The 27,109-nt window shown below is 47.8% G+C and overlaps 3 protein-coding genes across 4 annotated transcripts in view; 2 read left to right on the forward strand and 1 right to left on the reverse strand.

The window, feature by feature from the left end:
* Positions 1-438: 438 nt before the first annotated feature.
* On the forward strand, positions 439-7,609 carry LOC310776780 (kelch repeat and BTB domain-containing protein 8). The gene is made up of 5 exons (XM_083636957.1): positions 439-884; positions 1,464-1,617; positions 2,966-3,044; positions 3,188-3,415; positions 4,054-7,609. Exons 2-5 carry the CDS (start codon positions 1,464-1,466, stop codon positions 5,570-5,572), a joined length of 1,980 nt encoding a protein of 659 aa, XP_083493083.1. The 5' UTR covers positions 439-884; the 3' UTR covers positions 5,573-7,609.
* Positions 7,610-8,299: 690 nt separating this feature from the next.
* slc5a2 (solute carrier family 5 member 2) lies at positions 8,300-20,681 on the forward strand (the record flags this gene model as incomplete). Of its 2 annotated transcripts, none has more annotated exons than XM_083636370.1 (15): positions 8,300-8,401; positions 8,560-8,631; positions 9,516-9,620; positions 9,730-9,789; positions 10,382-10,486; positions 11,112-11,217; positions 12,056-12,136; positions 12,682-12,911; positions 13,737-13,872; positions 14,379-14,486; positions 14,779-14,929; positions 17,665-17,833; positions 18,955-19,170; positions 20,258-20,393; positions 20,470-20,681. In XM_083636370.1, the coding sequence occupies 15 exons, from the start codon at positions 8,300-8,302 to the stop codon at positions 20,679-20,681; spliced, it is 1,989 nt and encodes a 662-aa protein (XP_083492496.1). The 2 variants fall into 2 exon arrangements, with proteins under 2 accessions (XP_083492496.1, XP_083492497.1); XM_083636371.1 differs by having other exon boundaries at positions 20,258-20,384.
* Positions 20,682-21,660: 979 nt separating this feature from the next.
* The window catches only part of fbxo46 (F-box protein 46), a 28,560-nt gene continuing 23,111 nt past the window's right edge, over positions 21,661-27,109 (reverse strand). The window contains exon 3 of the mRNA XM_083637331.1: positions 21,661-26,194. Coding sequence (XP_083493457.1) covers positions 24,350-26,194 — 1,845 coding nt within the window. The 3' untranslated portion in view covers positions 21,661-24,349. The remainder of the gene's footprint in view (positions 26,195-27,109) is intronic.

Genomic DNA, 27,109 nt, shown 5'->3' on the forward strand with positions numbered 1-27,109 from the left:
TAAACGATGTGACTGTTATTTGTGGGCTTTGTTTACTGTTGGTCAGCTTTTTAACGCTTAATGCACATGCACTTAATAAGTTATACATTTGAATTAATGTTTGAAACCATGTACCACACACAGACAAAACACAGCACGTGGCACTTGAATGCAACATGGGCGGGATCAAAATAAAAGCGACCAATAGTAAGTGACCAGGAAGAAGAAATATTGTGTTTTTTCCCCGTTAGATGTTAATCTCAAAATGTATAAAACGTTTATGCACAGGCGTCGTTGTAAATTATACATAATATAATATAATATAATGTATCTCTCTTTGAGAGCACGAACAGTGCTCAAAACAAACGTCACGGGTCAAAGGTCAGCCAATCAGATAACCGGAACTTTACGTCGCGGTAATGCGGTTTAGACATGGCAAGTGCGGCCGACTGAACTCAAGTCACATCTCTCTGTTCGCTTTAAAAACTACAGACTTGAACGTGTCAGGGCCGCTCTGGGTGTGTGTATGTAGTGCCATGGTGGACTGATACTGCAGGCAGAACAAGACAGACCCGGCAGACGCACTTGCACATGGGGAGAGTTTTTCTCCGCAAGCTAGTTAGCCCACCGTGTGGTGGTGTTCTCTGCATGGGGCTGGCTGGGTGAGGTGAGGACCGTGTAGCCTGGTGCGCCTCTCTCTCCCCGCAGGCCGGACGAGACTTTTCTGCGGAGCCCCGAGGACCAGACACACAGATGGGAGCCCCGAAAGCAGCTGGAACCGTCTGGTCTAACTAACATTAGACATTAGCACGCGGTAGCCTACAGTTACCCACCCGCCTAAACTACCGGTTTCTGCTGAAACGGTCACCCAAAGCGTCACCGTGGAAACCAGAAGAAGAGCCAAGGTAAAATGCCAACAGCAGTCAACATTTGTCAGACATTTACTGAAAGCAGACATGTTATTCTCGTAATGGTAAAGAGGGAAGTGGGAAGGCATCCATGTAAACATGACTAACGTAGGTTGCACAAATTAGGGTACTAGTTAGCTATCATGAACTTAAGGCTGTACAAACTCCTCTGTTCATGTATTGGTTATGGTTACATGTTGGGATGTTAGGCCTGTTCCAGATAATGACCTACCACACAGTAAGCTGCTCTCACACAGACCTTTTTCCACAACAACCATTTTCACATGTCAAACCAGGGTAAGCACAGGTGTAACTAATAGCATTAATGATGGTTCCATTCCAAAGGTGTTCCAGTAGCATGTCAATGAGCCAGAATGCACAATAGCAGGGCATGGCGTTGGAACACCTGAATGGAATAATCATTAATGTTATTAATTACACCTGTGTTTACCCTGCTATGACACGTCAAAAAGGTCTTGTTTGTGAATGTGAATTTGGACCCCGGGAAGACTAGCTGTCATCTAGGCGTCGGCTATGCCGGATCCTAATAATAAACAAATGTGCACTATCTCTCAGATGAATGCGGTGCGGGGAGGACCAGTCACCTGGCGTCCCCAGCCGTGGCAGGACACTGATGGGCAAACAGTGGAGCTCCTGTCGGACAGCGACTCGGAGGAGGAGGACTTCCCCGACGACAGCACCACCCCGCTGGGTGACTACATTACACACGGTGAGGCAGACGAACATGAGGATAGATTGGGGAGGGTTGGCGGTCCAAGGACGATATTGGGGGAAACCTCTCTATGATCACACACTAGTATTGGCATTGGTACAGTATGAGTCATTTTCTACCTCACCTCTTCCACTCCTCTGTCGTCACGGTGGCTCAGTGGTTAGCGCTGCTGCCTCACAGCAAGAAGGTCCCGGGTTCGAACCCCGGTCTGTCCCAGGTCCTTTCTGTGTGGAGTTTGCATATTCTCCCTGTGTTCGTGTGGGTTTCCTACCACTCCCGGTGCTCCGGTTTCCTCCCATCATCGAGAGGAAACTGCACACTCTGACTCAGATGCAACATTTATTTGACAGACAACGTTTCGGCCGGGTGGCCTTTGTCAAGTCATGTTTTTTCTCTGCCACCAGCACCTCACTGAGACTCCACGGTGTGCGTTTTCTTTATAGCACGTACAGACTTCATTCACATTATACAACTGTCTGTCTTGTAATCAGGAGTGTTTTGAGTCGTTTTGTTTTTCACTCTATATGACTGAGCAGCGATGGGATCACACATTACAAGATATTTCACCAGGAGAATCCCAGACGAGTCCCCAAAAGCAGTCTCACACCGGTTTTATTCTTTCTAAACACGCTCGCACATCGATGGGTCATTCTCCAAAATCGGTTCAATGTTAGATTTATTAAGTCGGAGTTATTACGTTTACAGCTATCGCAAATATTATTTGGGTTTCGAATGGATAATAGAATGATTTTAGTAAACATATACAATTTGCATAGCTACTTAAATGCTTTTTACATTTGTTTTTTTTGGTTGTGGGACAGTTTGTACCAATCACCGAGAATGACCTCAGTCAGACCACTTGCCTTTTTGTAGCGTGCTGCAGACGGCACACATCACCCCGGCCGTGTCTGCCTCACTACGCTCTACTCTCTCCCGACACGACTAGATATCAAGCAGGCTAGATATCCGTCAGATCTCTGACTCGTCGGTGAGTGCTCGGGGGAGCTCCCCGCTCACATCTGTGGACAGTTCACACTTAACAAGCGAGCGCAGAGCCAACGTGATTTGCCTCTGATCGGGGGGGGGGGGGGTGTAGTGCTCGGAGCACCTAGTGTGAGCTAACAATCACTTTGTCAATGGGTTAATACATCTGTCAGTGTGTGTGAGGCACTTGTCAGATCTAACCGGAGTTCCAAGGGACAGCAGTTGAAAATTAGTCATCTCACCTGTCCTCTCACTGCCTCTCTTTGTCTCCGTCACTTCCCTTCTATCTAATTCCTCTTTGTCCGTCCCCTCCTCCCCCCGTCCCCCTCCTCCCCCCTGTCCCCCTCCTTCTGCGTCTCAGGGTTGAAGCAGCTCCTGGATGCTCAGCAGTTGTGTGACGTCACCCTGCTAGTGGAGGGGAAGCAGTTCATGTGTCACAGGTAGGCCTGCTATCTCTCCTACAAAGGGCTTTTGTGAGGGAATAACCTTGTAGCTCTTTCCTCACCGGCTGGATATCTAGTCCTCTAACGTCTCCCGATTCCCTCCCCCTCTTCTCACAACCTTGTCTCCCTTCAACTCAAAGAGTCCTCTTGGCGGCGGTGAGCCCGTATTTCCGGGCCATGTTCACCAGCCCTCTGGTGGAGTCTCGCCTCACTGAGATCCGCCTGGAGGAGGTGACGCCGTCTGTCATGGAGACGGTCATCCAGTTTGTGTACACCGGAGAGGCGGGCCTTTCTCTGGACACAGCTGAGGACCTCTTTGTGGCTGCCAATCGCCTCCAAGTCATGCCCCTGCAGGACCTGTGCTCCAGGTAGCTGTTAGCTAGAGCTACTGTGTGTAACAGCATCAAATAATACATGAGGCTCTGTTTGCTGTCCAATTCAGGACGGGTTATTTTCACTTCCACAATACTAGCCTTCAACCAGTGTTGTAGTCGAGTCACTATATCTCCAGTCCCCAGTTTTCGAGTCAGAGTCCAAGTGAGCAAAGAAGAGTCCGAGTCAAGTCCCTATTACCCGAGTCTGAGTCCAATCCCAGAGTTAGCCTACTGAACATGAGCGTGAATCCACATGTAGGTGGTACACACATGCCTGCCCTTGCTCAAAATTGAATAATGTCACAGTATCAATATAGCTGATTATCTTCTGCCAAATTATTAGCGTCTATTACAAAAAAAGAAAATAAAGTCTTTATCAATGAACAAGTCAGAGTTCTCGTCTCCAACTTCCGACTCCATGAATGCTTAAGTCAGAGTCATCAGTGCTCAAGTCCAAATTGAGTCACGAGTCCTGAAAATGTGCCCAGGACTCGAAGTCCAGTCTGACTCAGACTCAACTACAACTACTGCCTTCAACTGACATTTGTATTCCATATTTCCTGCGTTTTCAAACAGTCCCCTCCTCGCCTATTCCTTATCCTGCCCTCTCTTTTCCTTCTCTCCCCCTGCAGGTTTCTATTCGAGCACCTCTCGATGGATAACTGCCTTGGGATGTACTCTCTGGCTCGCTCCCACCACGACCAGCTGCTGCTGCGCGCCTCTCTGAGGCTGGTAGCCCAGCACTTCCCCCAGGTGGCCCGTCAGAAAGACTTCCTCCTGCTGGACCACGGCACCCTGGGCAGCCTCCTGGGCTCCGACCGCCTGGGGGTGGACTCTGAGGCGGAGGTGTACGACGCGGCGCGCCGCTGGGCGGAGCACCGACCCCTGGATCGCTACGCCCACATGCCGGCCTTACTTCACCACCTGCGGCCGGGGCTGCTCTCCCAGGAGGAGAGCCGGCGACTGAGCCAGGAGCTAGGGCCCGCCGCGGCCGGCGAGGGCCTCGGCGGGCCTCTAAGACCACGGGAGGGCATGTTTGAGAAAAAGATCGTCTGTGTGGATCTGACACCTCGGGAGGATGAGAACTTTGTGGCGACTCAGACTGAGTATACCGTGGACTGTTTTGACCCCCGGACAGGGAAGTGGGAGAAGCTGGCAGCTCTGAGCTCGCTGGTGTGTCCGGGCTGCACGGCTGTAGGCGACCGGTTGTTCGTAGCCGGTGGAATCCTCCGGACGGGCACCGTGTCGGCGGCCGTCCACGAATACGATACCGTGTTGGACCGCTGGATCGAGCGACCTTCCATGCTCCAGCCCCGGACGATGCTAGGTCTGCTGGGCTGCGGGGACTCCCTCTATGCCTTGGGCGGCAGCAACCGCCATGCCATGCTGGACACCTGCGAGACCCTGGAGCTGGCATCGCCGTCACAGGAGTGGTCCCCCGGGCCTCGGCTACCGCTCCCCCTGCGCGCCTTCGCCTGTGCCGCCCTGCGCGGACGGATATACATACTGGGCGGAACCACACTAGAGCAGAACCGGGCGGTGGTCCATTCAGGAGTGCTCATTTACCACACCATGACCGACTGCTGGACACGCGTGGCACTAGACTCCGGCGCCACCTGTCTCGCCGGAGGGGTGGCGCTGCGAGGGGGCGTCTGCGCCGTCGGGGGCTACATGAGGGACGCCACCAAGTTCCTGGACGGAAACTACACCAATCTGGAAACGTTGGACGCTACCGGCCGCGTGCTGTTCTTCAAAGAGGGGAGGGGCTCCGGGGTGGAGAGGGAGGTGACCGGTGGGGGAGGGATCACCGGGGAGCGGGGGAGCACAGGCACCGGGGGCGAGCGGGTAGGCGGCGGGAGCGACCGAGCGCCGAGCCCGGTGGTTTTCCCCGGCCTGCCGCGCCGCATCGCGGCCGGGGGCGTGGCCAGGTGGAAACGAAGGATTTACGTGCTGGGCGGGGAGAACGGCTCGCGCTTCTATGACAGCGTGTACTGTTGGAAGCCCGGCTGGCGCAGCTGGGTCCAGAGACGGGAGAAACTCCCCGGGGACACCGGCGGGGTGAGCCAGTTTGGGTGTACCACTCTAAAGTTCCCTAAGAAACACATCCTGTCCAGACTGAGGCTAGCCAAAGACAACTGCAAGAAAAAATAAATAAATAAATGAATGAATAAAATAAAGGTAGCCTGATGGGGGACTAGTGTGATCGGAGTAACGTCAGCCGGTCAGCGGTCATGTGACGCAGAGAGGAGTTCTGCCTGCTTTTCTTTGTAACTTCTCTTGATCTCTCTCATGTTGATGATTGAGTTGATGTTCAGGATTCAGATGAAGTCACAGGGAAAAGATCATTCAATAGGATGAGAGCGCAGCCATAAAGATGGACCGACTCAAATCCATCAAGACAGTGGGGCCAGAAGCTCCTGTAGGCAAAGGGTGACTCGTACCTGAATGTAATCTAATCTACCATTTGCCAGAACAGGGAGCACTCAACTCCTTTAGTCACTTTGAGATAGGAAAAAAGGCCTTGAATATATTCAGATGATATATTTAATTTTGCCCTTTCATAATAGCATTTTTCTTTTGTTAGTTATGAATTTGATCTTTTTCAAAGCTGTTTGGAAATCATGTCAATGCTGAGAATTGATCAGCAACAGCAGTGTCAAAATGGGAGCATTTCTTTTCACGGGCCCCAGCCATAGAGGTTTGAATGTACCTGGCACGGAGGTTCCGATTATCTGAATACATTGTACCTTATTTATTGTAATGTATTTTGAAGATCTTTATTTGCCGTTGTTTTGGAATGGTTATTATTATTTCCCCGCCCCCCTGATTCTAATGCCAGGGCTTGTTCCTCTAAGACGGCGCTGTGAGCTTTGAGAGCCACTGTCACAGAGAGGCAGATACGTACGTGCAGATCTGAACATTATTCTGCACGAGGAGGTCAAACGTCAAACGTAAATTCTGACTTTGTGAAAGTGCAGAAAGGTTGTGTCCAGATATGTAAGGTCATTCTTCCATTGTAAGCCATTCTGTTTCCGTTTTCTCTCCAATATTTCTGTCCGTTCATTGGCCAGACTGCAAACTGCAGGCTCAAGTGAAATGACCAAAATACATTTAAATGCAAGGATAATAATGTACTTTCCAAAAGGTTAGACATGCTTGATCATCTATTCTAAATAGGCTTGGGCGGTATTATTACAGTATTACCTTACCGTATATCGGGGTATTTAGAAATACAGAGGGTATGATTTTCAATACCGTCAAAACTTTTTTTTTGTTCAGCCAAAATAGCTGCAAATATACTTGCCTGTGGTGGGATTAACCTAAATGATTTTTATTATTTTATTTTTATTTGCCATTTGGAGGCTATGTTTTTTTAACCTTGTTAATAGGCAAGCAAGCATATCCGTGTTACAAGCAACACTATATTGTTTAAGACCACTTTAAACTGAACATGTTACAGGCTTGCTCATAACTGTGTCCATTCCGTTTGTGACATTTTCCTTTTGAGGACATTTGTGACCAATACTGTGTAAATAAGGTTTACTGAAACATAGAAGTTGCAACTTTTGATGGACATGCATTTAATTTATACAACAGGAACTATTATACTACAACAGAAGAATTATTTGGAGGTAGAAAGAAACTCTTGACACAATTGGCTGTTTTACCCCCCCATAGCGTCGTATCGTATAGTCTAGGGTCAGGAAGGTATGAAAAAATGGATACCGCCCAAGCCTAATTCTAAAACACCCTGTATAGTCTTCATTTGCAGTGGACATGATTTCAGTAGCATGTTTAGTAGCCATCGCATAGAGTATTAGTATTAGTTTCTCATTGCCAGAGTTTGGTTAATTTGTCAGTTTGGTCGGCTGGTTGGTCCAGAAGTGTTTTTTTTTCTCTTTCTTTCTAGAAGATTTTTCCCCCTCATGTGATTCTCTGAATTTTCGCCTAGATAATTGACAGATTTTCCCCATCACCTGCCTAGAGTCGTGTGCTTATAGTTTGTATGAGATGTGAAAAGTGTGTGTGTGTGTGTGTCTGCGTGCGTGCTCTATGCTGGGGAACAAATCTATTCAACGTGTGCTTTTTGCACACACACACCCACCCACATACTTCCCCCGAAGAAGTAAGTTGGCCTCATTCGTACAATCTGATGATGTTTTTGAACTTGAAAGGCAAATGGATGTTTTGATAACAGCAATGCTATCAAATGAATAAAGGACTATTTGCTTACATTGTGTTTACAGATTCTCTTTTATTCTCATATTACAACTGTTACAATGTACTGTACATACCCTGTAATGATAGAATAGGTACCCGCCCCCAGTCGTTTTAACTACAGTAGTTATTATTTGTAGATTCAATGACCTGGGTTGTAGTTTAAATAATTTCTAATATTTCTTCTACTTTGGGAGCATAGATCGTTGCACATAAGAGAAGCAGACTCAAGCGGATAGACTTTATGCCTAAACCGCTGCCTTCAAGTGTTGAAAATCTAGCAAAACTTCTTGACTGAAACCTGACTTGGTGAACATTTTTAGTGTTTGGTGTTAATAATTACTGTCATTAATAAACTGCTGAATCTGCCCATTGTCAGTGCTGACCAAAGGTCTTAGCCTGCTTGTTCGGACCATCCAGCTCTGCTGCCCGTGCCTCGGTCTCACTCAATCCACTGTAACTGGACGGATTGAGTGTCTTGTAGTTATTTGACAGTATTTGTGCCTGTGTTCAGGTGTTTGTGCGGGCAAAGGTCCCCAATTAGAAGTAAAGTAGTAAGAGAAGTTAGACCGAGGAAACAAAGGACAGCTGTTTCAAGTAGAGGTGAGTCGATTGTATCAAAGCTACAGGTTAATTAATGAATGAATGTGGATTAGAGCGATGGAGAACCCCTCCTCATCAGACAAGGCGACCATCAACAACCCAGCGGATATCACCGTCATCATTGGATACTTCATCATGGTCATTGGTGTCGGCATTTGGGTGAGAGTCTTTTGTAATTGGTAATGAGACTTATATGGGTGGACATTAAACATTTATGTCACATAAAACTGAATTAACTTTGTGCAATTGTATGTAAGCACAGAGATGTTGAATTTGGCTTGTGCATAAATCACTAAATTACCCTGTCTGTGTTATAGTCCATGTTTCGGACCAACCGCGGGACGGTGGGAGGGTATTTCCTGGCAGGGCGGACCATGACCTGGTGGCCGGTGAGTTCAGCTACATAGAAAACTGCTTGACCCCTCAGACGAAGACCGTATGAATATGGTCTTTCCCTCACTGCTGGTGGTTTTAAAGGACTGGATAAGAGAGGAAATACCAGGGTTCGTACGGTCATGAAAAACACACTAAAGTCATGGAAATCCATTGGTCAAAATGGGTATGAACCCTCCCTGAAATACAGTGGCTTCAATTAGCCTCTTAATGGGATTCTTCCCACACCTGTCAAATCCTTTTGTAATCTCGAAGAGTTACTATACCTGTGGTTGCTTCCAGACAGTAATGTAGTCGAGTCACTATATCCTCCTACCCATCTGTCCAAGTCAAGTCTCCAGTCCCCAGTGTTCGAGTCCAAGTCCCAGTCACCAAAGAAGAGTCCGAGTCCAGCGAGTCGAGTCTCCATTACCTGAATCTGAGTCCGGAGTTACTGAACATGAGTTGTGAATCGACATGATGTAGGTGGAACAAAAGTGCCTGCCCTGGCACAAAATTGAATAATGTCACGGTATTAATATACTGGAGCTATCAATATCTTATGCGAAATTATTAGGGCTTTATTAGGGCGTTATCAAGTCTGTGTCCTCGTCACCAACTTCTGAGTCCGAATGTATGAATGCATGAATGCATGAATGCTTGAGTCCAAATTGGAGTGATCAGTACTCAAGTCTGAGTCAAGTCACGAGTCCTGAAAATGTGTCCACGAGTCGAGTCCGACTCGACTACTCCAACACTGCTTCCAGATTTCCAGATAAGAGGCAATAAATGGCTCTAGTTTGAAGCTGCCAGAAAGACTTAATTGGGTGGATATTTATGCTTCACTACTCCTTTATTTCCCAGTCATGTTTTTCCTCAGTGTTTTTCTGTTCCTTCTCAGGTTGGTGCGTCTCTGTTTGCCAGCAACATTGGTAGTGGTCACTTTGTGGGCTTGGCAGGCACTGGGGCCGCCAGTGGAATCGCAGTGGGAGGGTTTGAGTGGAACGTAAGTCATACTTCTTACCTCTTCACGTCTTGCTCAGAAAACAAACCAGACTCGACATCTGTTGATCGTAGGGCTGCAACCAACTATAGTTTTCATCATTGATTCTCAGGCCTTATTCATCGTACTGCTGCTGGGGTGGCTGTTTGTACCTGTCTACCTTACAGCCGGGGTGAGTTAGTCCATTGACACTCATTTAGTAGGCACTGAGGACACGGGGATGGGGACTCACCCTCAGCGACCCAGGCTGGAATCGAACCCAGGACCTTCTTGCTGTGAGGCGACAGCGGTGATTTATATATTTTGTGCAAGAATAGAAATGTTAGTTCTTTTGATACTTTTGTTTTGACTTAACGTGTAACACAGCACAGTTGAGGAGCGTCCACACATTCAAGCATTTCTCTTTGTTGTCTGTGAGCTTCTGTACAGCCTGCTAATTCTCATGATAAAGATCCTCAGTGATCCCGGTCTCAAACTGTGCCGTGTTGGGTCCTTGAATGTGACAGAATTGGGAATGGAAAGTCTTTTAATAGTAATTGAATCTGTGTGGGAACCCTGTTTACATTCACTGTAAGATGCGCCAGTGTAAAGAGGTGCAAAGTCCCTAAAGTTAATTTGTGTACTTCATGCAGTGTTCCATTGGCTTGGTTAGTCATTTACTGCATTGAAAAGTCTGATACCTCCTATTAGTCCACATGGACCGTGTTGTGTGTGTGTGTGTGTGTGCGTGCGTGCGTGCGTGCGTGTGTGTAATGTGTATGTAGGTGATCACCATGCCTCAGTACCTGAAGAAGAGGTTTGGAGGCGGCAGGATCAGCCTCTACCTGTCAGTCATCTCTCTGTTCCTCTACATCTTCACCAAGATCTCTGTGAGTCGGCCTGTCCCACGACATGGCATGCACTACCATGGATCATATAGAGAATATGATAAGAATACATTTCTTTCTTTCTCCAAATTTTCCTCTAAATTCCGTTGTTTCTAAATGTACATATCAAATTTCTTACATTTCAAATGTATACATTTCTCTATGATTCTTTCTTTCTTTCTCTGCCCCCTCTCTCCCCCCCCCTCCCTCTCTCCCCCCCTCTCTCCCCCCCTCCCTCTCCCCCCCCCCTCTCTCCCCCCCCCTCCCTCTCTCCCCCCCTCCCTCTCCCTCTCTCCCCCCCTCTCTCTCCCCCCCTCCCCCCCTCCCTCTCTCCCCCCCCTCCCTCTCTCCCCCTCCCTCTCTCCCCCCCTCTCTCTCCCCCCCTCCCTCTCTCTCCGCCCCCTCTCTCCCCCCTCCCTCTCTCCCCCCTCCCTCTCTCCCCCTCCCTCTCTCCCCCCCTCTCTCTCCCCCCCTCCCTCTCTCTCCGCCCCCTCTCTCTCCCCCCCTCCCTCTCCCCCTCCCTCTCTCCCCCCCTCTCTCTCCCCCCCTCCCTCTCTCTCCCCCCTCCCTCTCTCTCCCCCCCTCCCTCTCTCCCTCCCTCTCTCCCCCCCTCTCTATCTGCCTGCAGGTGGACATGTTTTCAGGAGCTGTGTTCATCCAGCAGGCGTTAGGATGGAACATCTATGTGGCCGTCATCGCCCTCCTGTCCATCACAGCCCTGTACACTGTTACAGGTGTGTGTGTGTGTGTGTGTGTGTGTGTGTGTGTGTGTGTGTGTGTGTGTGTGTGTGTGTGTGTGTGTGTGTGTGTGTTTGTGTGTGTGTGTGTGTGTGCGTGCATGCGTGTGTGCCAAAGTTCCTTCCAGAATACTTGGTCAATTCCCTGCTTGGGTGTCTGGGCTTTTGCTCCGCCCCCTCTGTCGATCCGGGGAGAGTTGTAGACTGGCACATGCTTCCTCCGATACATGTGCAGTTGCTAGCCGTGGCTTCACACCTGACAGCGAGGCGCTTCACTGGCAAGACGGAGCACGTGGGAGGATCACGCTATACCCCCCAGTTCCCGTCCCCCCCCAAACAGGCCCCCCCCGACCGACCAGAGGAGGGGCACTAGTGCAGCGACCAGGACACCTACCTATCATCCGCCTTGCCACCCACAGACACTGCAAATTGTGCCTGTATATTATGGACGCCCGACCAAGCCGGAGGTAAAACAGGGACTCGAACTTGCGACCCTCATGTTGGTAGGCAGGGAATCTGCACTACCAGGACACCCCCCCCCCCCCCCCCCCCTGTGGCCTTTCTGACCTTTTAATCCAATAATGAGCTAGTTCAACACCGCTTCGCAATCATGAATATTGACCAACTGTTAATTAGCTTGTCAAAGCGATGCTAGGGTGTTCATTGATACTCCTGTGTGTGTCTCTGTGTGTGTGTGTGTGTGTGTGTGTGTGTGTGTGTGCATGCGCGCGTGCGTGTGTGTGTGTGTGTGTGTGTGTGTGTGTGTGTGTGTGTGTGTGTGTGTGTGTGTGTGTGTGTGTGCGTGCGTGCGTGTGCGTGCGTGCGTGTCACCCAGGTGGCCTCGCTGCTCTGATGTACACAGACACAGTTCAGACCTTTGTCATCATCGTCGGGGCCTTGGTCCTCACCGCCTTCTGTAAGTCCAGACTGTAACAGTCTCCTTATTTGAACCGTTGTGTTTTTAGATCCAATGTGCAACAACAGCTGTTATTTATTCTGTGCCCCACTTTCAATATCTGCACATCTGACAAATTCCATGGGGGGGGGGGGGGGGGGGGGGGTTCCAAGTATTCAGTGTTTCCCCCCAAGAATTGTCTTGTTGTCAGGGTGGAAAAACCTGGTGACAGTAGAGGCTGATATTGATATAGCAACTCTGGTGTAGATTACAAGACAGTGAAAAGAAGCAGGCAAGATTACAAGGCAGACAACGCCCTGTCATGAGCGTGTGGTGAGCAGATAGTGCTGCATCAGCGGCTGACTCATCCTCACGACTCCAGCCATGTCAGTATAGCAGACAGACAACAAGAGGTTATCTGAGCTTTCTCTCTGTAACATTAATATTGAATTGAATTGTCTCCAACTTCACCCCGCCTATATATTGTCATTGGAAATCTATCATGTTTAAATGTCAAAGGTCACAAAAGTGACTGATGACTGACTCTTCTCCAAACCCCCCCGAAGCCTTTGCTGAGGTAGGAGGCTACAGCGCCCTGCTGGCCAGCTACAGCTCTGCGATGCCGGGTGCCACCGCGTCCCTGGACCCCCAGCGCTACAACATCTCCCCCCAGTGCTACACCCCCAGGCCGGACGCCTTCAACCTGCTGCGGGACCCGCTCACAGGGGACCTGCCCTGGCCCGGGGTGCTGTTTGGCATCGCCATAGTGGGAGGCTGGTACTGGTGCACGGACCAGGTTAACGTCCCAGATTCCTTCCAGATAACCTGTTGGCTTGGTTTTCACACCCACAGGGCAAACTGAAGGACATGGAGAGCTGGGGTTAATTCCGTAAATGTACACAGGCCATCCAGGGACTTGTTAGACTCACTAGCGACGTTACTATCACTTTCTACACCTGGCCTCAGATGGGTAAAAAGAAGTTGAACCCATTTTACATATACCTTAGAATATGTTTAGCTATATGTAGGGATGAAACAATTAGCGGTTTAATGATAAACCATGATAATTCTATCACGGCTCGTATTACTGTTTCAAATTGTAATTATCATTAAAATCATGTTACCGTGATTAATCACATCCATACAACCTCAGAATATATTTCCTTACTTTTATTAATGTAATAACCTAATAATTACATTTGTATCTCAAATCTTTTCTCATTTGTTCATTATTCAATATTTCTGTTTTCCATTATAAACATTGTTCCAGACTATTACCCACACCATGGGGGTTAATGACAATGAAACAACGTTTTGACTGGCAGGCAATTAGACAGATGGGCATGGCATATGATTTTTATGTGGAAGGAAAAGATTCAATTATATTTGTTAATACTACACTAAATATAATGATAAAATATGATAAAAAATACATTATTTATTTATTATACTGTAGTATTAACAAATATAACTGAATCATTTCCTTCCCCATAAAGATTTTTTAAGCATTTCCATTAATTTGCTGAGGCCCCCCTAGAGCCCACTGGCGGCCCCCCAGGAAAACCCGACCCCCACTTTGAAAACCACTGGTGTAGGATATGAAGGTGTCTTTCCTGTCTAGGTGATCGTGCAGCGGTGCCTGGCGGCTCGCAGTCTGAGCCATGTGAAGGCCGGCTGCATCATGTGTGGCTACCTCAAACTGCTGCCCATGTTCCTCATGGTGTTCCCCGGCATGATCAGCAGGGTCCTCTACCCAGGTGCTCTTTCTCTGTCAAATCACATTCACCAGCTAGACAGAGGTGTGGATCCAGTGAGTGCGTCTTGTGCAGTGTTGGGCAGTAATGCATTACTCACTAAGACGTTGCTGTAATTTTATTACTTTCCCCAGTAACGAGTAGTGTAAGGGGTTACAATTTCCAACACAGTATTACTGTTAGGCCTACTAATCCAAGTAACTTCATGTTACTGCATTACTTTCTCCAGTACCGGCACACCGCTAAAACGAAGTGTTGGAGATAGGCCTGGCTATGCGAGACTACTGCGTTTGCCAGAATGCGATTAAGTTTTTGTCCTAGGTAGGCAAATAAATAAAGTTTGGCAAAAGCAAAAGTAATGTAACAAGTAACGTAACTAATTATTTTGGATACCAAGTGATAACTAAAGTAATTTTGTTACTTTTTAAAGGAGTAATAAGTAATAAGGTAACTGTTTACACTTCTTGAGTAACATACTTCAGTATGTGTGTGTCTCCATCCACCCATAGACGAGGTTGGCTGTGTGGTCCCAGAGGTGTGTAAGGAGGTGTGTGGGACTGAGGTGGGCTGCTCCAATATTGCTTACCCTAAACTGGTGGTGTCAGTCATGCCCAACGGTAAGGACCCTAAACCACACCCTATTTATCTCTGACACTGACCACATCATCATGGTAGATTTAATGACAGCAAGCAAGCATAATGTGATAGCATGTCATGATAAAAAAAAAATCATGTTAAAAGACCTTTGGAAAGTATTTTAAATGGACATCAGGAAGATATTCAGGTTCTGATTTCACAAATCTTGATTTCCATCTTTCTTGCCAGCTCAGTCTTTCTCTCTCTTCTACTCACCTCTTCCCCCTCCTCATCTCCTCTGCCTCCCCTCCCCTCCTCCCTCTCCCTGGGCAGGGTTGCGAGGTCTGATGCTGGCCGTGATGCTGGCTGCTCTCATGTCCTCCCTGGCCTCCATCTTCAACAGCAGCAGCACTCTGTTCACCATGGACATCTGGACACGCATCAGGCCGCAGGCTGCCGAGAGCGAGCTCATGATCGTGGGCAGGTAGGGAGCAAAAGGCACATTTCAGGTGTCACAATAATGAAATGTTTCTGAGTTAAAAAATAACTCTAATATATTTCTCTAGATCCACCCATGTGCACACATGAACCATATCGTGATATTGATAGAGAAAAATCCTTATGATTAGCGTGATATTGATTTCAACCTATCGCCCAGTCCTATGCCAAACTCCTTCGCTGTCTCCATGCAGAGCTGTTCGTTTTGCTCTGGTATGAAACACATTGGGCTCTTTAGCTCAATGATTCTCCCCCTACAGTGTGGATGCCTGCCAATATGGGTTTTTGAAGGCTGATAATGATCATTTTTGGGTTAAAGCTGCCATTAGCTGATATTTTGTGCCAACATTCAATATCTTTAAATTAGACATATTTCCATGCCCAACACATCCCTATAGTGTTCAGTGTTTCAAAACATCCCTATAGTGTTCAGTGTTTCAAAACATCCCTATAGTGTTCAGTGTTTCTAAACATCCCTATAGTGTTCAGTGTTTCAAAACAACCCTATAGTGTTCAGTGTTTCAAAACATCCCTATAGTGTTCAGTGTTTCTGCCCAAAACATCCCTATAGTGTTCAGTGTTTCTGCCCAAAACATCCCTATAGTGTTCAGTGTTTCAATACATCCCTATAGTGTTCACTGTTTCAAAACATCCCTATAGTGTTCAGTGTTTCTGCCCAAAACATCCCTATAGTGTTCAGTGTTTCTGCCCAAAACATCCCTATAGTGTTCAGTGTTTCTGCCCAAAACATCCCTATAGTGTTCAGTGTTTCAATACATCCCTATAGTGTTCACTGTTTCAAAACATCCCTATAGTGTTCAGTGTTTCTGCCCAAAACATCCCTATAGTGTTCAGTGTTTCTGCCCAAAACATCCCTATAGTGTTCAGTGTTTCTGCCCAAAACATCCCTATAGTGTTCAGTGTTTCTGCCCAAAACATCCCTATAGTGTTCAGTGTTTCAATACATCCCTATAGTGTTCAGTGTTTCTGCTCAAAACATCCCTATAGTGTTCACTGTTTCTGCTCAAAACATCCCTATAGTGTTCAGTGTTTCAATACATCCCTATAGTGTTCACTGTTTCAAAACATCCCTATAGTGTTCAGTGTTTCTGCTCAAAACATCCCTATAGTGTTCACTGTTTCTGCTCAAAACATCCCTATAGTGTTCAGTGTTTCAATACATCCCTATAGTGTTCACTGTTTCAAAACATCCCTATAGTGTTCAGTGTTTCTGCTCAAAACATCCCTATAGTGTTCACTGTTTCTGCTCAAAACATCCCTATAGTGTTCAGTGTTTCAACATCTCTATAGTGTTCAGTGTTTCTGCTCAAAACATCCCTATAGTGTTCAGTGTTTCAAAACATCCCTATAGTGTTCAGTGTTTCAACATCTCTATAGTGTTCAGTGTTTCTGCTCAAAACATCCCTATAGTGTTCAGTGTTTCAAAACATCCCTATAGTGTTCAGTGTTTCTGCTCAAAACATCTCTATAGTGTTCAGTGTTTCTGCTCAAAACATCCCTATAGTGTTCAGTGTTTCAAAACATCCCTATAGTGTTCAGTGTTTCTGCTCAAAACATCTCTATAGTGTTCAGTGTTTCTGCTCAAAACATCCCTATAGTGTTCAGTGTTTCAAAACATCCCTATAGTGTTCAGTGTTTCTGCTCAAAACATCCCTATAGTGTTCAGTGTTTGTGCTCAAAACATCCCTATAGTGTTCAGTGTTTCTGCTCAAAACATCCCTATAGTGTTCAGTGTCTGTGCTCAAAACAGCCCTATAGTGTTCAGTGTTTGTGCTCAAAACATCCCTATAGTGTTCAGTGTTTCAAAACATCCCTATAGTGTTCAGTGTTTCTGCTCAAAACATCTCTATAGTGTTCAGTGTTTCTGCTCAAAACATCCCTATAGTGTTCAGTGTTTCAAAACATCCCTATAGTGTTCAGTGTTTCTGCTCAAAACATCTCTATAGTGTTCAGTGTTTCTGCTCAAAACATCCCTATAGTGTTCAGTGTTTCAAAACATCCCTATAGTGTTCAGTGTTTCAAAACAGCCCTATAGTGTTCAGTGTTTGTGCTCAAAACATCCCTATAGTGTTCAGTGTTTCTGCTCAAAACATCCCTATAGTGTTCAGTGTCTGTGCTCAAAACAGCCCTATAGTGTTCAGTGTTTGTGCTCAAAACAGCCCTATAGTGTTCAGTGTTTCTGCCTGAATTGTAGTCTTGGTAGTACACATCCTGATGAAAGCACTGTAACTGAATATTGGTGAATACGATAAAAATCACAACAAATGTAAGGAGTGTGTGATCATTGCCAATAGTCTGCACCTCTTTGGGTGGGCTACAGTGACAATGTTATATTAGAATCAGGTGCTATGCTTCCCATAGACAAGCAGTGTAAAATTGATCAATTTAACAATAGATATGTATTAAACTACCATATTCATCACATGGTGGACGACTGACTGGCCAATCTCAAGGCTAATATCGGTACAAATTATCAGCAAACTGATTTAATGGTCTAACCCTAATTTGGGGTTTGATTCCAACTGAGGCTACCCATATTAAAAATGCAGTTATGGTACTGTGAGGCGCTCTGGCTAAAAAGCATCCAGCGCATGGCACATTTCAGTCACCATATCTCTGTTTTTCCTCCTCCCTCACCATCAACCTGCCCCACCTTCACCATCAACCTACCACACCTTCCTCCTCTCCTCTCCTCTCCAGAGTCTGGGTGCTGTGTATCGTAGCCATCAGCATCTGTTGGATCCCAGTTGTTCAGGCGGCCCAGAGCGGTCAGCTGTTTGATTACATCCAGTCAGTCACCAGCTATCTGGCGCCCCCTATCGCCTCGGTCTTCTTCCTGGCAGTATTTGTGAAGAGAGTAAACGAACCGGTGAGACTGCTATATACAGTATTTGGCAAATACATTGTTTATTGATATCGTAGTGGTTTATTGATATTTTAATGGCACAGAGTTACTTATCGAATGGGACGTCTGCTAAATCCTCAACATATGATTTGAAGTATAACATCGCATCGGTTGCTTATGAGAGGCAACCTGAATCCAAGTATACTTTTATGAAGATGTTGTACAGTTTGATCTGTATTTGTGCACATGAACAGTGCTCTCCCTGAGCTAAAATCACATTCGGGAGCTGTTTGTCACTGAATGAGAAGCTTACTATGTGGATTCATATGATGCCTGCTTTTACATCTAAATGGCATGTTTGAAAGCAGGGCCAGTGCGTATCTTGCCCAGGCCCGGGACAAAATGATCCCATACGACCCTAGATACAATTACACTAGAGGGCACTCCTGACCAGTGTTGGGGGTAACTCATTACAAAAGTAACACATTACATGTAATATATTACTTTTAGCAGTAACTCAGTAATATAACTTATTACTTATTACTTATAAGATTTCAGTAATATTATACCAGTTACTTTGTCAAGTAACTCAAGTTACAAATTGAGTTACATTTGATTAAATCAAAGCACATATTTAAAAAAGATACAATAATTTCCTAATCAAACTGTGTGTTTTATGCAAATAACCACTATAGACGACAATAACGAAGGAAAATAATAACATTTAGAATTTTGGATTGTTTACACTGACTTCAAGGCGGTTGAAATTATTTTTCGGGATGGTTCTGGGTCGGCGATGTCATTCTGCTGCTGCTGCTGTTTTGGTAAAAGTAATGCAAAAGTAGTGTAATAAGTAACGAGTTACTCTAGTCTACACAGACAGTAATATTGTAAAGTAACTTATTACTTTCAAATGAATGTAACTAGTAATATGTAGTATATTACATTTTGAAAGTAACTTGCCCAACACTGCTCCTGACCCCCCTTGGTCCCGGGACAACGAACTGCATCCTGACACGGTGTCTTGTCAATAAAACCTTGCTTGATGAGACCGCAAATTACAGTCTTGGTGGTTCTACTTCTTGTTTCTAACTGTTCAGTACGTGAGCAGCTCAATCAAGTAGCGTACTCTCGACTTTTTTCAGGGTGCGTTCTGGGGTCTCGTGGGCGGCCTGGTGATGGGTCTGTGTCGCATGGTCCCGGAGTTCTGGTTCGGTACCGGCAGCTGTCTTTTCCCCTCTAACTGCCCTGCTCTGGTGTGCGGGGTCCATTACCTGTACTTTGCCATGCTGCTCTTCTTCTGTACGTCAGTGCTGGTGCTGTTGGTCAGCTACTGCACCGCGCCCATAGAGGATCAACACGTGAGTCACCTCTAACTGTCATGGAAAAGTCATGGAATTTCAAAATCCCGTTTTTCAGGCCTGGAATCCACCTCTTTGTATTGGATTCTAGTTCTCTCTCTCTCTCTTCTATATGGAACAGAGAAACAAGTTGCTTCTCTTTTGGCCCCAGCTATTGCTGGAGCAGTTTATTTCCTAGAACTCTTGCATTACATTACCTTCTTTATTCTTTATGGATGGATTTTTTTAAATTACATATGACAATCAATACCAGAAATGATTACTACACTGGAGAAATAGGACACACCTCTTTATATTGAATTTTAGTGCTTTGTTATTACATTTTTATGGAAAATGTGTGATTTGCTTTTCATTAGCTTCCATGCAATGTGATGAAGTGACTCCTAAGCACTAAAATCCAATATGAAGAGGTGTGTCCCATTTGTCCAGTGTACAGTAGTAATCATTTCTGGTATTGATTCACACAGAAATGCTATTATAGATCCTTGAAAAGTAAAAAATAATAAAAGAAATGTATCCATGAAAATGTGTGGCTACCCTGACTTTACTCTGGTTTCAGCTATGGAATTGTGGTCAGATTTTGTTTGAACCAAGGGGAGGTCTGTATACGGTAGGACAGAGGTTTTCAAAGTGCCGGGCGGGCCTTCCCAGGGGGGCTCCAAACAGTTTCAGGGCAGGCTCAGTGAATAGAAGTGGAAACATAATTACATTAGTTATCAAAATAGCCTAAATGTGTGCGATTAGGTTAAAGAGAAAGTTCAGAGATACAGTAGTTTTGGTGAATATAGCGGGTTTTCCCACTTTCCCAGTCAGAAACAAATAAATGCCTTGAGACAGACCCTTCTATGCAATTGGTGTAGTCTGAAGTCTGTCAAACAGGCCATCTTGGCATAACTGTTGAGTGTCTGGGATCAAATAACATAATCATGAGCCCACAGACATCCAGAAATTGAGTGAAACGAAGCAAGTAAACTAAAGGGGGGCGGTCTTTTTCCTAGCTTTGTCTGAGGGGAGGCCCACAGTCTCAGACTTTGAAAACCCCTGCTGTAGGAGAATGAAGCAATACTCGCTCTCTTTCCCCTCCCAGCTCCATCGTCTGGTCTTCAGCCTGCGCCACTCCAAGGAGGAAAGGGAGGATCTGGACTGGAAGGAGCAGGAGAGAGGGAGGAGAAGCCAAAGAGAAGCTGAGGAGAAGAGGAGGGGGAAGACCGCGAGTATCCCAGGTGACAAAGATGGGAAGCTGTCAGTCACAAAAAGACATGGACAAATATGTACCGACTCCTCCCTCTCTCCCCGCAGTGGCTGAGCAGGAGGCCAAGTCTGGTGTCTGTCGCCTGATTGGCTGGTTCTGCGGCGTGGGCGGTGCCCCCGAGCCCACGGAGCAGGAAGTGCCCGAGGCCTCCGAGCAGCTGCCCGACATCAGCGAGGACCCGGTGTGGAAGTACACTCTGGATGCCAATGCTCTCGTCATGATGGCTGTGGCAGTTTTTATGTGGGGTTACTACGCATAGCAGTCCTCTCCTCCTCCTGGCTGAGACGACCAGTAATAGTGCTGAAGATCAGATGGTGAATTGATTGAAATGAGTTGGTATCTTGATACGAGTGGAGTGTGGATATGCTGTTTGATATGATAAACCCAATTAAAAACCTGGTTATTCTACCAGTAATTGGTATGGTGAGTCAATCTTCATTTCAATGGACTGGAAGACAAAATGTACTATGCACATATCGCCATCTATTGGCAAGGTCTCATCACTGCACTGCAAAATATTGAATTAGAAACCCAGAGCGTATTTAAAGTAGGAAGTAAATATTAAATTCCCTTCCTGTGTGATGTGCACTTCAGTCCAACTGATACAGGTTCCATGCAATTCTCTAACCAGAGAAACTGAAAGGTATGTGCAATGCAGAGCCTCAAAATACTGCCTCATCAGGTTAAAGTGCCATTACTGTATAGGGTTACATGTTGATTCAATTGCATGTCTGCTCATCCTTCGCCTGTCTCATGCACTGAAATAGGTGTGAGGGGAAGACATGACAGGCTTTTGGGATAGAAGGTACATTCATAGGAAGTCAGGAGGAAAATGTTGCATTCACTGGTTCCTCGGCTCACTCAGACCTCAAGCTTGTGCTGGACAAGGCAATGGAAAATTCTAGTGGAAATCAAGGATTTGGGGTGATTTGCCCACAGTCCTTAATCAACAGTTAGCCTGCTCTCTTGTATCTGCTCAGATCGGCAGAGGGGGTGGAGTAATGACCAGGACAGCAAGGGGGAACTGGCCAAATACAATTGGAGAAAGAATCTGTTGGGGGGGGGGGGGAAGTAAATTAAAGATCAATGCATTGTCACTGTTAAACACACCAAGTTCTAAATTAGGCCTGCATGAGCATTTGTGATTTTCCTGAAGCCAGATAGCTTATAATTTGTCTTCACTCATCTCACACCCCACAAAGCAGACAGGCATCCACGTTTCCAGTTTAATCATCACTTCTGTTTTTATTTAAGCAGATAATTCCCATTAGCATTGTACATGTTTGGAACCTACAGAGTTCTCCCATGCCTCCCCCATCCCCCCCCCCATGCAGTTTCAGCATCAGCAATCATTCATCCCAACAGCTATTTATGCATGTCCAGTCTGTCAGTTTGCGGGCGGGGGAGGAAGGGGGAGGGTAGTAAAAGCAGGAAGGGAAGCAAGGGGAGGGATGGAGAGAGAGAGAGAGAGAGAATGAGTAGTCAGAGCCGTCACCAGGCACTGTCCGTCTTAACCCAACAACACTCCCAAAACGAGTCCTAGTGGATCTGGAGTTGTATGGAGTCCATAACCCTAGTAAAAATCTAGCTGCTTACAGGCTCCTGTGCGACTCCCAATACGCTCGATCTCTGTGGGGCATCGGACACCTCATTCTCCTGCAGGGTGGGTAAAGTCCAAAACACACCGGCCGCCGCATCATATGACACGGGTCATGTGACTAGGGCCATGTGATTTGATTTCCACAAATTGGAAAAAACGGACTGAATCATGGAATTTGGTAATAAAAATGGAATCAACTGTAAAAACATGGAATATTGCAGAATTTTCCATAATTTGGCTGAAATGGATAAAAGTAAGCCTAATGATCAAAATAAGAAGTAGATCTAATGATCGTAGAACCTAAAAATTATTTCATGATTGTAAAATAGGCCTAGAGTGTTTTGAGAGGGGGGGGTCGGCCTTGCGCAGAACCTTGAGAAACATGTCGAAGAGGCTGTGAAAAAAAAAAACGCTCCTAACCCCTACATTATAATTTAAATGGAAAAAACATAATTTGGGTAAAAAGAAAACGGATTTTGAAAAAAAAAACTGATTTCATATGGCTCTCTACATGTGACACCCCAGCAGACGTAGCAGACTGACCACACAGCACGGGACCTATCAGACGCCGCGAGGCGGGGACACTGGAGATAGGAGCGTGTGGCGTGCAATGTCACAGAGGGAGAGAGCAGTCTGTGTGGGGCTTGTACATAGAAAATAATGGGGGCTGCTGTTTTGACGTGCGCCATCGGTGTGTCTTGGACTTAAGAGGTAAGGTAAGGGGTTAAGGTGGGGGGGGGGGGGTTAAGAGGTAAGGGGTTAAGAGGTAAGGGGGTTTTAAGGCTGGAAGCTGGTATAGTTTCTATGGTCTGTGGTTGTTTGCACCCGCTTTGAAGCAAGAACGACAGCTTTGGCAAAACCTGCCCTCTGCCGAATCGCACGGAGGATGGAGGGGAGGGGCTAAGGAGGGGAGGAGCTAAGGGAGAGAGTTGGGGGTTAAAACCAAAGATGGCGTTAAAAAAAAAAGACTGCATGTGGGGTGCGGCGGGGAGGGGGGGGGGCACTGATACTGGGAGAACACAGTCCTCAAGAATAATAGGGAATACAACAGCAAACATTCTTACACACACACACACACACACACCCCAATAAAACCAAACAAAAAGAACAAAATGGCAAACAAGCAAGTCAATCATCAAACCATACAAAGTGACATCAGGCCTTTGCAAAGTGACATCAAGTTGCTCTCCTCCCCCCCCTCACCCTCACCCCAATGTTCTTTAGTTCTCATTCAATAAATTCTATCTCCCATATAATTATCTGTAAACCAGGAAGTCCTTGGTGGCTCTTTCTATTATGCAAGGTTAGGGTCCGCTCCCAAACGGTGACGGGGACAGATCTCAGTGGCCAAACTGGCTAGTATGGAGAGAGACCGAGCCCCCGTCATTGACCAATAGTATGGCTATATAAACAGTTAACATCAGTGACACAGGCAATGGTTTCAGCAGCATTATCAGGGGGGCTTGTTCAACGGAGGACAACATCATCATCACAGCACATTCAGAGAGATGGAGAGAAAACGCACGGCGCAGGAAGAGGTACGAGTGGCAACCTTGTACAACGGAAAGTCAAGTTCGCTAAAGTTTATACAATCACAATTTCTATTGTAACGCTGAACATTCCACCACCGAAACGCTTCACATGATCTGTAGGACCCCCGACCCCGTACAGCTCGCTCCTCTGTAGGACCCCCCGTACAGCTCGCTCCTCTGTAGGACCCCACGTACAGCTCGCTCCTCTGTAGGACCCCCGTACAGCTCGCTCCTCTGTAGGACCCCGCGTACAGCTTGTTCCTCAAAGCACCATTGTACAGCTTAACGTGGACGTTTATGGATACAACACACAACATAGAACAAGTATGAAGAAGACAAGTTGGCCATAGCGGGAATAGTAAAGCAGGCTCTCTAGGGCATTACATTTCTATATGTCACTTTAGGAATCAGTCAAATACAGTACCTAACAACCAAGTGTGGAGTTAAGACAGAAACCCCAGTGAGTACGAGGCAGAGAGAGAGAGCTGACTCACAGCAGCAGGAGGGGACCCCAACCCTGAACATGTGCCACCATTGGAGCAGAGTGCGGAGAGAGGGATTCCGGAGGGTAAAAAAAAAAAAAGAGGCAAGGAGAGGAGAGGCAAAGCTCTCCTCCTCCTTTCTCTGGAGGGCAGACGAGAGAAAGGAGTGCTGCTGGAGCAAAACAAAACAAAACGGTCCTGGAGTGCTGGTTCCTCCTTTGTGTGTCCCTCTGTTCTTGCCGTTCCTCCACTGAATGACACAGGGAGGGATGCAGGAATTTGAAAGAGTTTTGACTCCTTCCTCCCTCTCTCTCTACCTGGCCTCCTCCCTCCTGTCCTCCCGCTTGGCGCGGACCGGCTGCGAGCCGTCGGCGGGCTGCTGGACCCAGTTGTTGTCGTGGAGGCCGACCCGGCAGCCCGGCGTGTCCTTGTCCGTGCGCCGGCAGCACATCCAGTAGGAGCGTCCGTAAGGCAGGTCGTGGTGGTAAGGTTTGGGGTGCCAGCGGCACAGCGACACGTCCCCGCGCTCGTACTGCCGCTTGCACTGTTTGCACGGGTCGTCCCGGTAGAGCGGGTCCTGGTTCCAGCGCGAGTCCACCGGCCGCACCGCGTACGCCTCGATCAGCGCCTTGAAGTCGTGGCAGGTGCACTTGAGGGCGGCCAGCGCGCGCGTCGGCAGGTAGCCGAAGATGTTGACCATGATGTGGTCGGGGAGCAGCAGCATGTACTGGCGCGGCTCCAGGAGGCGCTGGATCTGAAAGCGGATCTCCAGGAAGTCGTGCGAGACGTGGCGGTAGAGGCGACACAGCGACGGGTCCGAGCAGTCGTCCACGCCGGCCAGGGGAGAGTCGGGCCGGGTCGCCCGCTCCCCCGAACTCCCGAGCAGCCCCGCCCCCGGGCCGTTGTTGTTGGCGCAGTCCAGAGAGCACATTCCCGACCTGCCGCCGGTTCCCTTCCCGTCCTCCTCTGGGCCCCGAGGGGGCTGGAGGAAGAAGAGCTGGCCGGGAGGCGGGTCGTCCGACGAAGGGTCAGTGGAGGTGCCCACGCCCCCGCCGCCCCCTCCCCCGCCGGGCATAGCGAAACACACCGTCTCCTCCTGCACATTCTCCGTGCTGTCCTTGCCATAAAACACACACTGGTCCACAGCACCCGTCACCACCACCTCCACGTGGAAGCCGGTCACCCTCTCCCTCCCGAGACCCGCAGCCTTCTTCTCCCCGGAGGAGACCTCCTGGGATGGGTCTGGGCTGCCGCACGCCTGCCTGTCCGGGTGATGCTCTCCGTCTGGTTTGGTGGCAGCGAGCAGCAGACTGCTGGGGTCTCGCGAGGAGGGGCTGACGAGCTGGTAGAGGTCACAGGTGATCTTCTCTTTGGACCGGGCCCCCGCCTGGCCGCCCCCGCCGCCACAGCTCATGAACATGCAGCGGGGCCTGCCAGCGGGCTCCGACTGGGACCGGGGGTCCAGGCTCGACAGGCTCGACACCCGGAAAGCTATCCTCACCTCCCCGTGGCCGTGACTAGAGGGTAGAGGAGGGGCCGCCAGGCCAGTCCCCGACTCGCCTCCTCTTCTACGCTCTCGTTCTCGGTCAGAGGAGTCCATTCCGTTCCCAGCACCAGAGCCCAGGCGGAGCCCGGTCTCCAGGTTCTGGGACTCAAAGTGTGCGATGGCCTGGGCCACCCTGCACGACTCCTGCTGCTGCTGGTCCTCCAGTTCCTCGTCCGTCTGGATGGGAGAAGAGGATCCGTCCTGGGGCTCACCCGAGGGCTGGCTCTCCGAACTGTCCGACACAAACACCATGGGGGTGGGGTCTGACACCGTGCCCCGCAGAAGGGTGTGCTGCTGCTGGTGGTGGGAGAGGCCCTGGGTGTGTGTGGTGGTAGGGGGCTGCTGGTGCCCCTGAACAGCCACCATCCCCTGGAGGGCCATGGCTGTCCTCTGCTCCACCAAGGCCACCATCTCCGCCACAGACAGCAGGTCCGTCTCACTCACTCCTCCCAGTGGCGGCTCATCAGGGCTCGGAGGTGCGTCGGGGGCCAAGGAGGAGTCGTGACTCAGGTGCGGCTCCGAGGATGTTTGGGAGCGTGTTGGAGGGTCATAGGAGGAGCATCGTCTTCGTCGTTTGGCCTTACTGCAGTCGGTTGCCCAATTGCCTTTCACCTGGGAAGAAGGAAAATCAATCTTAATACTATAATTGGAGAGCGGTCCGTTTGTTTCGGAGTTGCACCGTTGCTCCGATAGCCTCTAAAACACTTTTCAGGGGTCTGGAATGAATCTGGGGGGAAGGGGGGGAGGCAGTACAGTGATATTTTACTTTTTTCAGCACACAATGATGTCACAATGATGATTCATCAGTGATGTCAATCGAGCGAGCAATCATAGACTGTCATCAGTGATGTCACTCGAGAATTGCAGTTCCGTGGCGCACAACTGCTCGAGTGACATCAATGATGAAATCACAATTGCTCGAGTGACATCACTGATGAAATCACAATTGCTCGAGTGACATCACTGATGAAATCACAATTGCTCAAGTGACATCACTGTGAAATCACAATTGCTTGAGTGACATCGCTGGTGACAAAGTGTCGACTGTGCAAGGAGTCGGCTCGCACCATCAGTGTGGAATCATTACCTCCGCAAAGGAGCTGGCCGGGAGGTCATGTTTTCACCTGTGTTTGTCTGTGTCTATTTGGCTGTCAAAATTGGCAGCGACCTCAAACTATCCAATCAGAGAAAAGTTTAAATTTTCTTGGAAACAGGTCAGATCGTGATGCGTATAACAAGACTATATATATTTTTCCACCCCGAATCCAACGCCGCCATCCTTGAGTCTCTACGAGTTACGCTTGTGGAGATACGTCCGCCCTGCCTGCAGGGCTACAGGAGAGAGATAGAGGACAGTGGGGGGTTGGGGGTTTCAAGTCACTGACCAAACACTCTATTTCAGTGATTGCTGTCAGAATATAGAGCCATTTAACACTTATTTTAACACAAAAACATCCCTGAATGCAGCTTTAACTGACTCGATGTACTACCTGTAGCAGAGACACTACAATGTGTATAGATCACTGC

The sequence above is a fragment of the Poromitra crassiceps genome (genome assembly GCF_964638095.1).
Source record: "Poromitra crassiceps genome assembly, chromosome: 5".
NCBI lineage: Eukaryota > Metazoa > Chordata > Actinopteri > Beryciformes > Melamphaidae > Poromitra > Poromitra crassiceps.

Coding starts and splice junctions, on each gene's coding strand:
- LOC310776780 (XM_083636957.1), top strand. CDS start 1,464: ATGAATGCGGTGCGGGGAGGACCAGTCACCTGGCGTCCCCAGCCGTGG. Junction 3,045..3,187: donor AAGCAGTTCATGTGTCACAG/GTAGGCCTGCTA, acceptor TTCAACTCAAAG/AGTCCTCTTGGCGGCGGTGA. Junction 3,416..4,053: donor CTGCAGGACCTGTGCTCCAG/GTAGCTGTTAGC, acceptor CTCCCCCTGCAG/GTTTCTATTCGAGCACCTCT.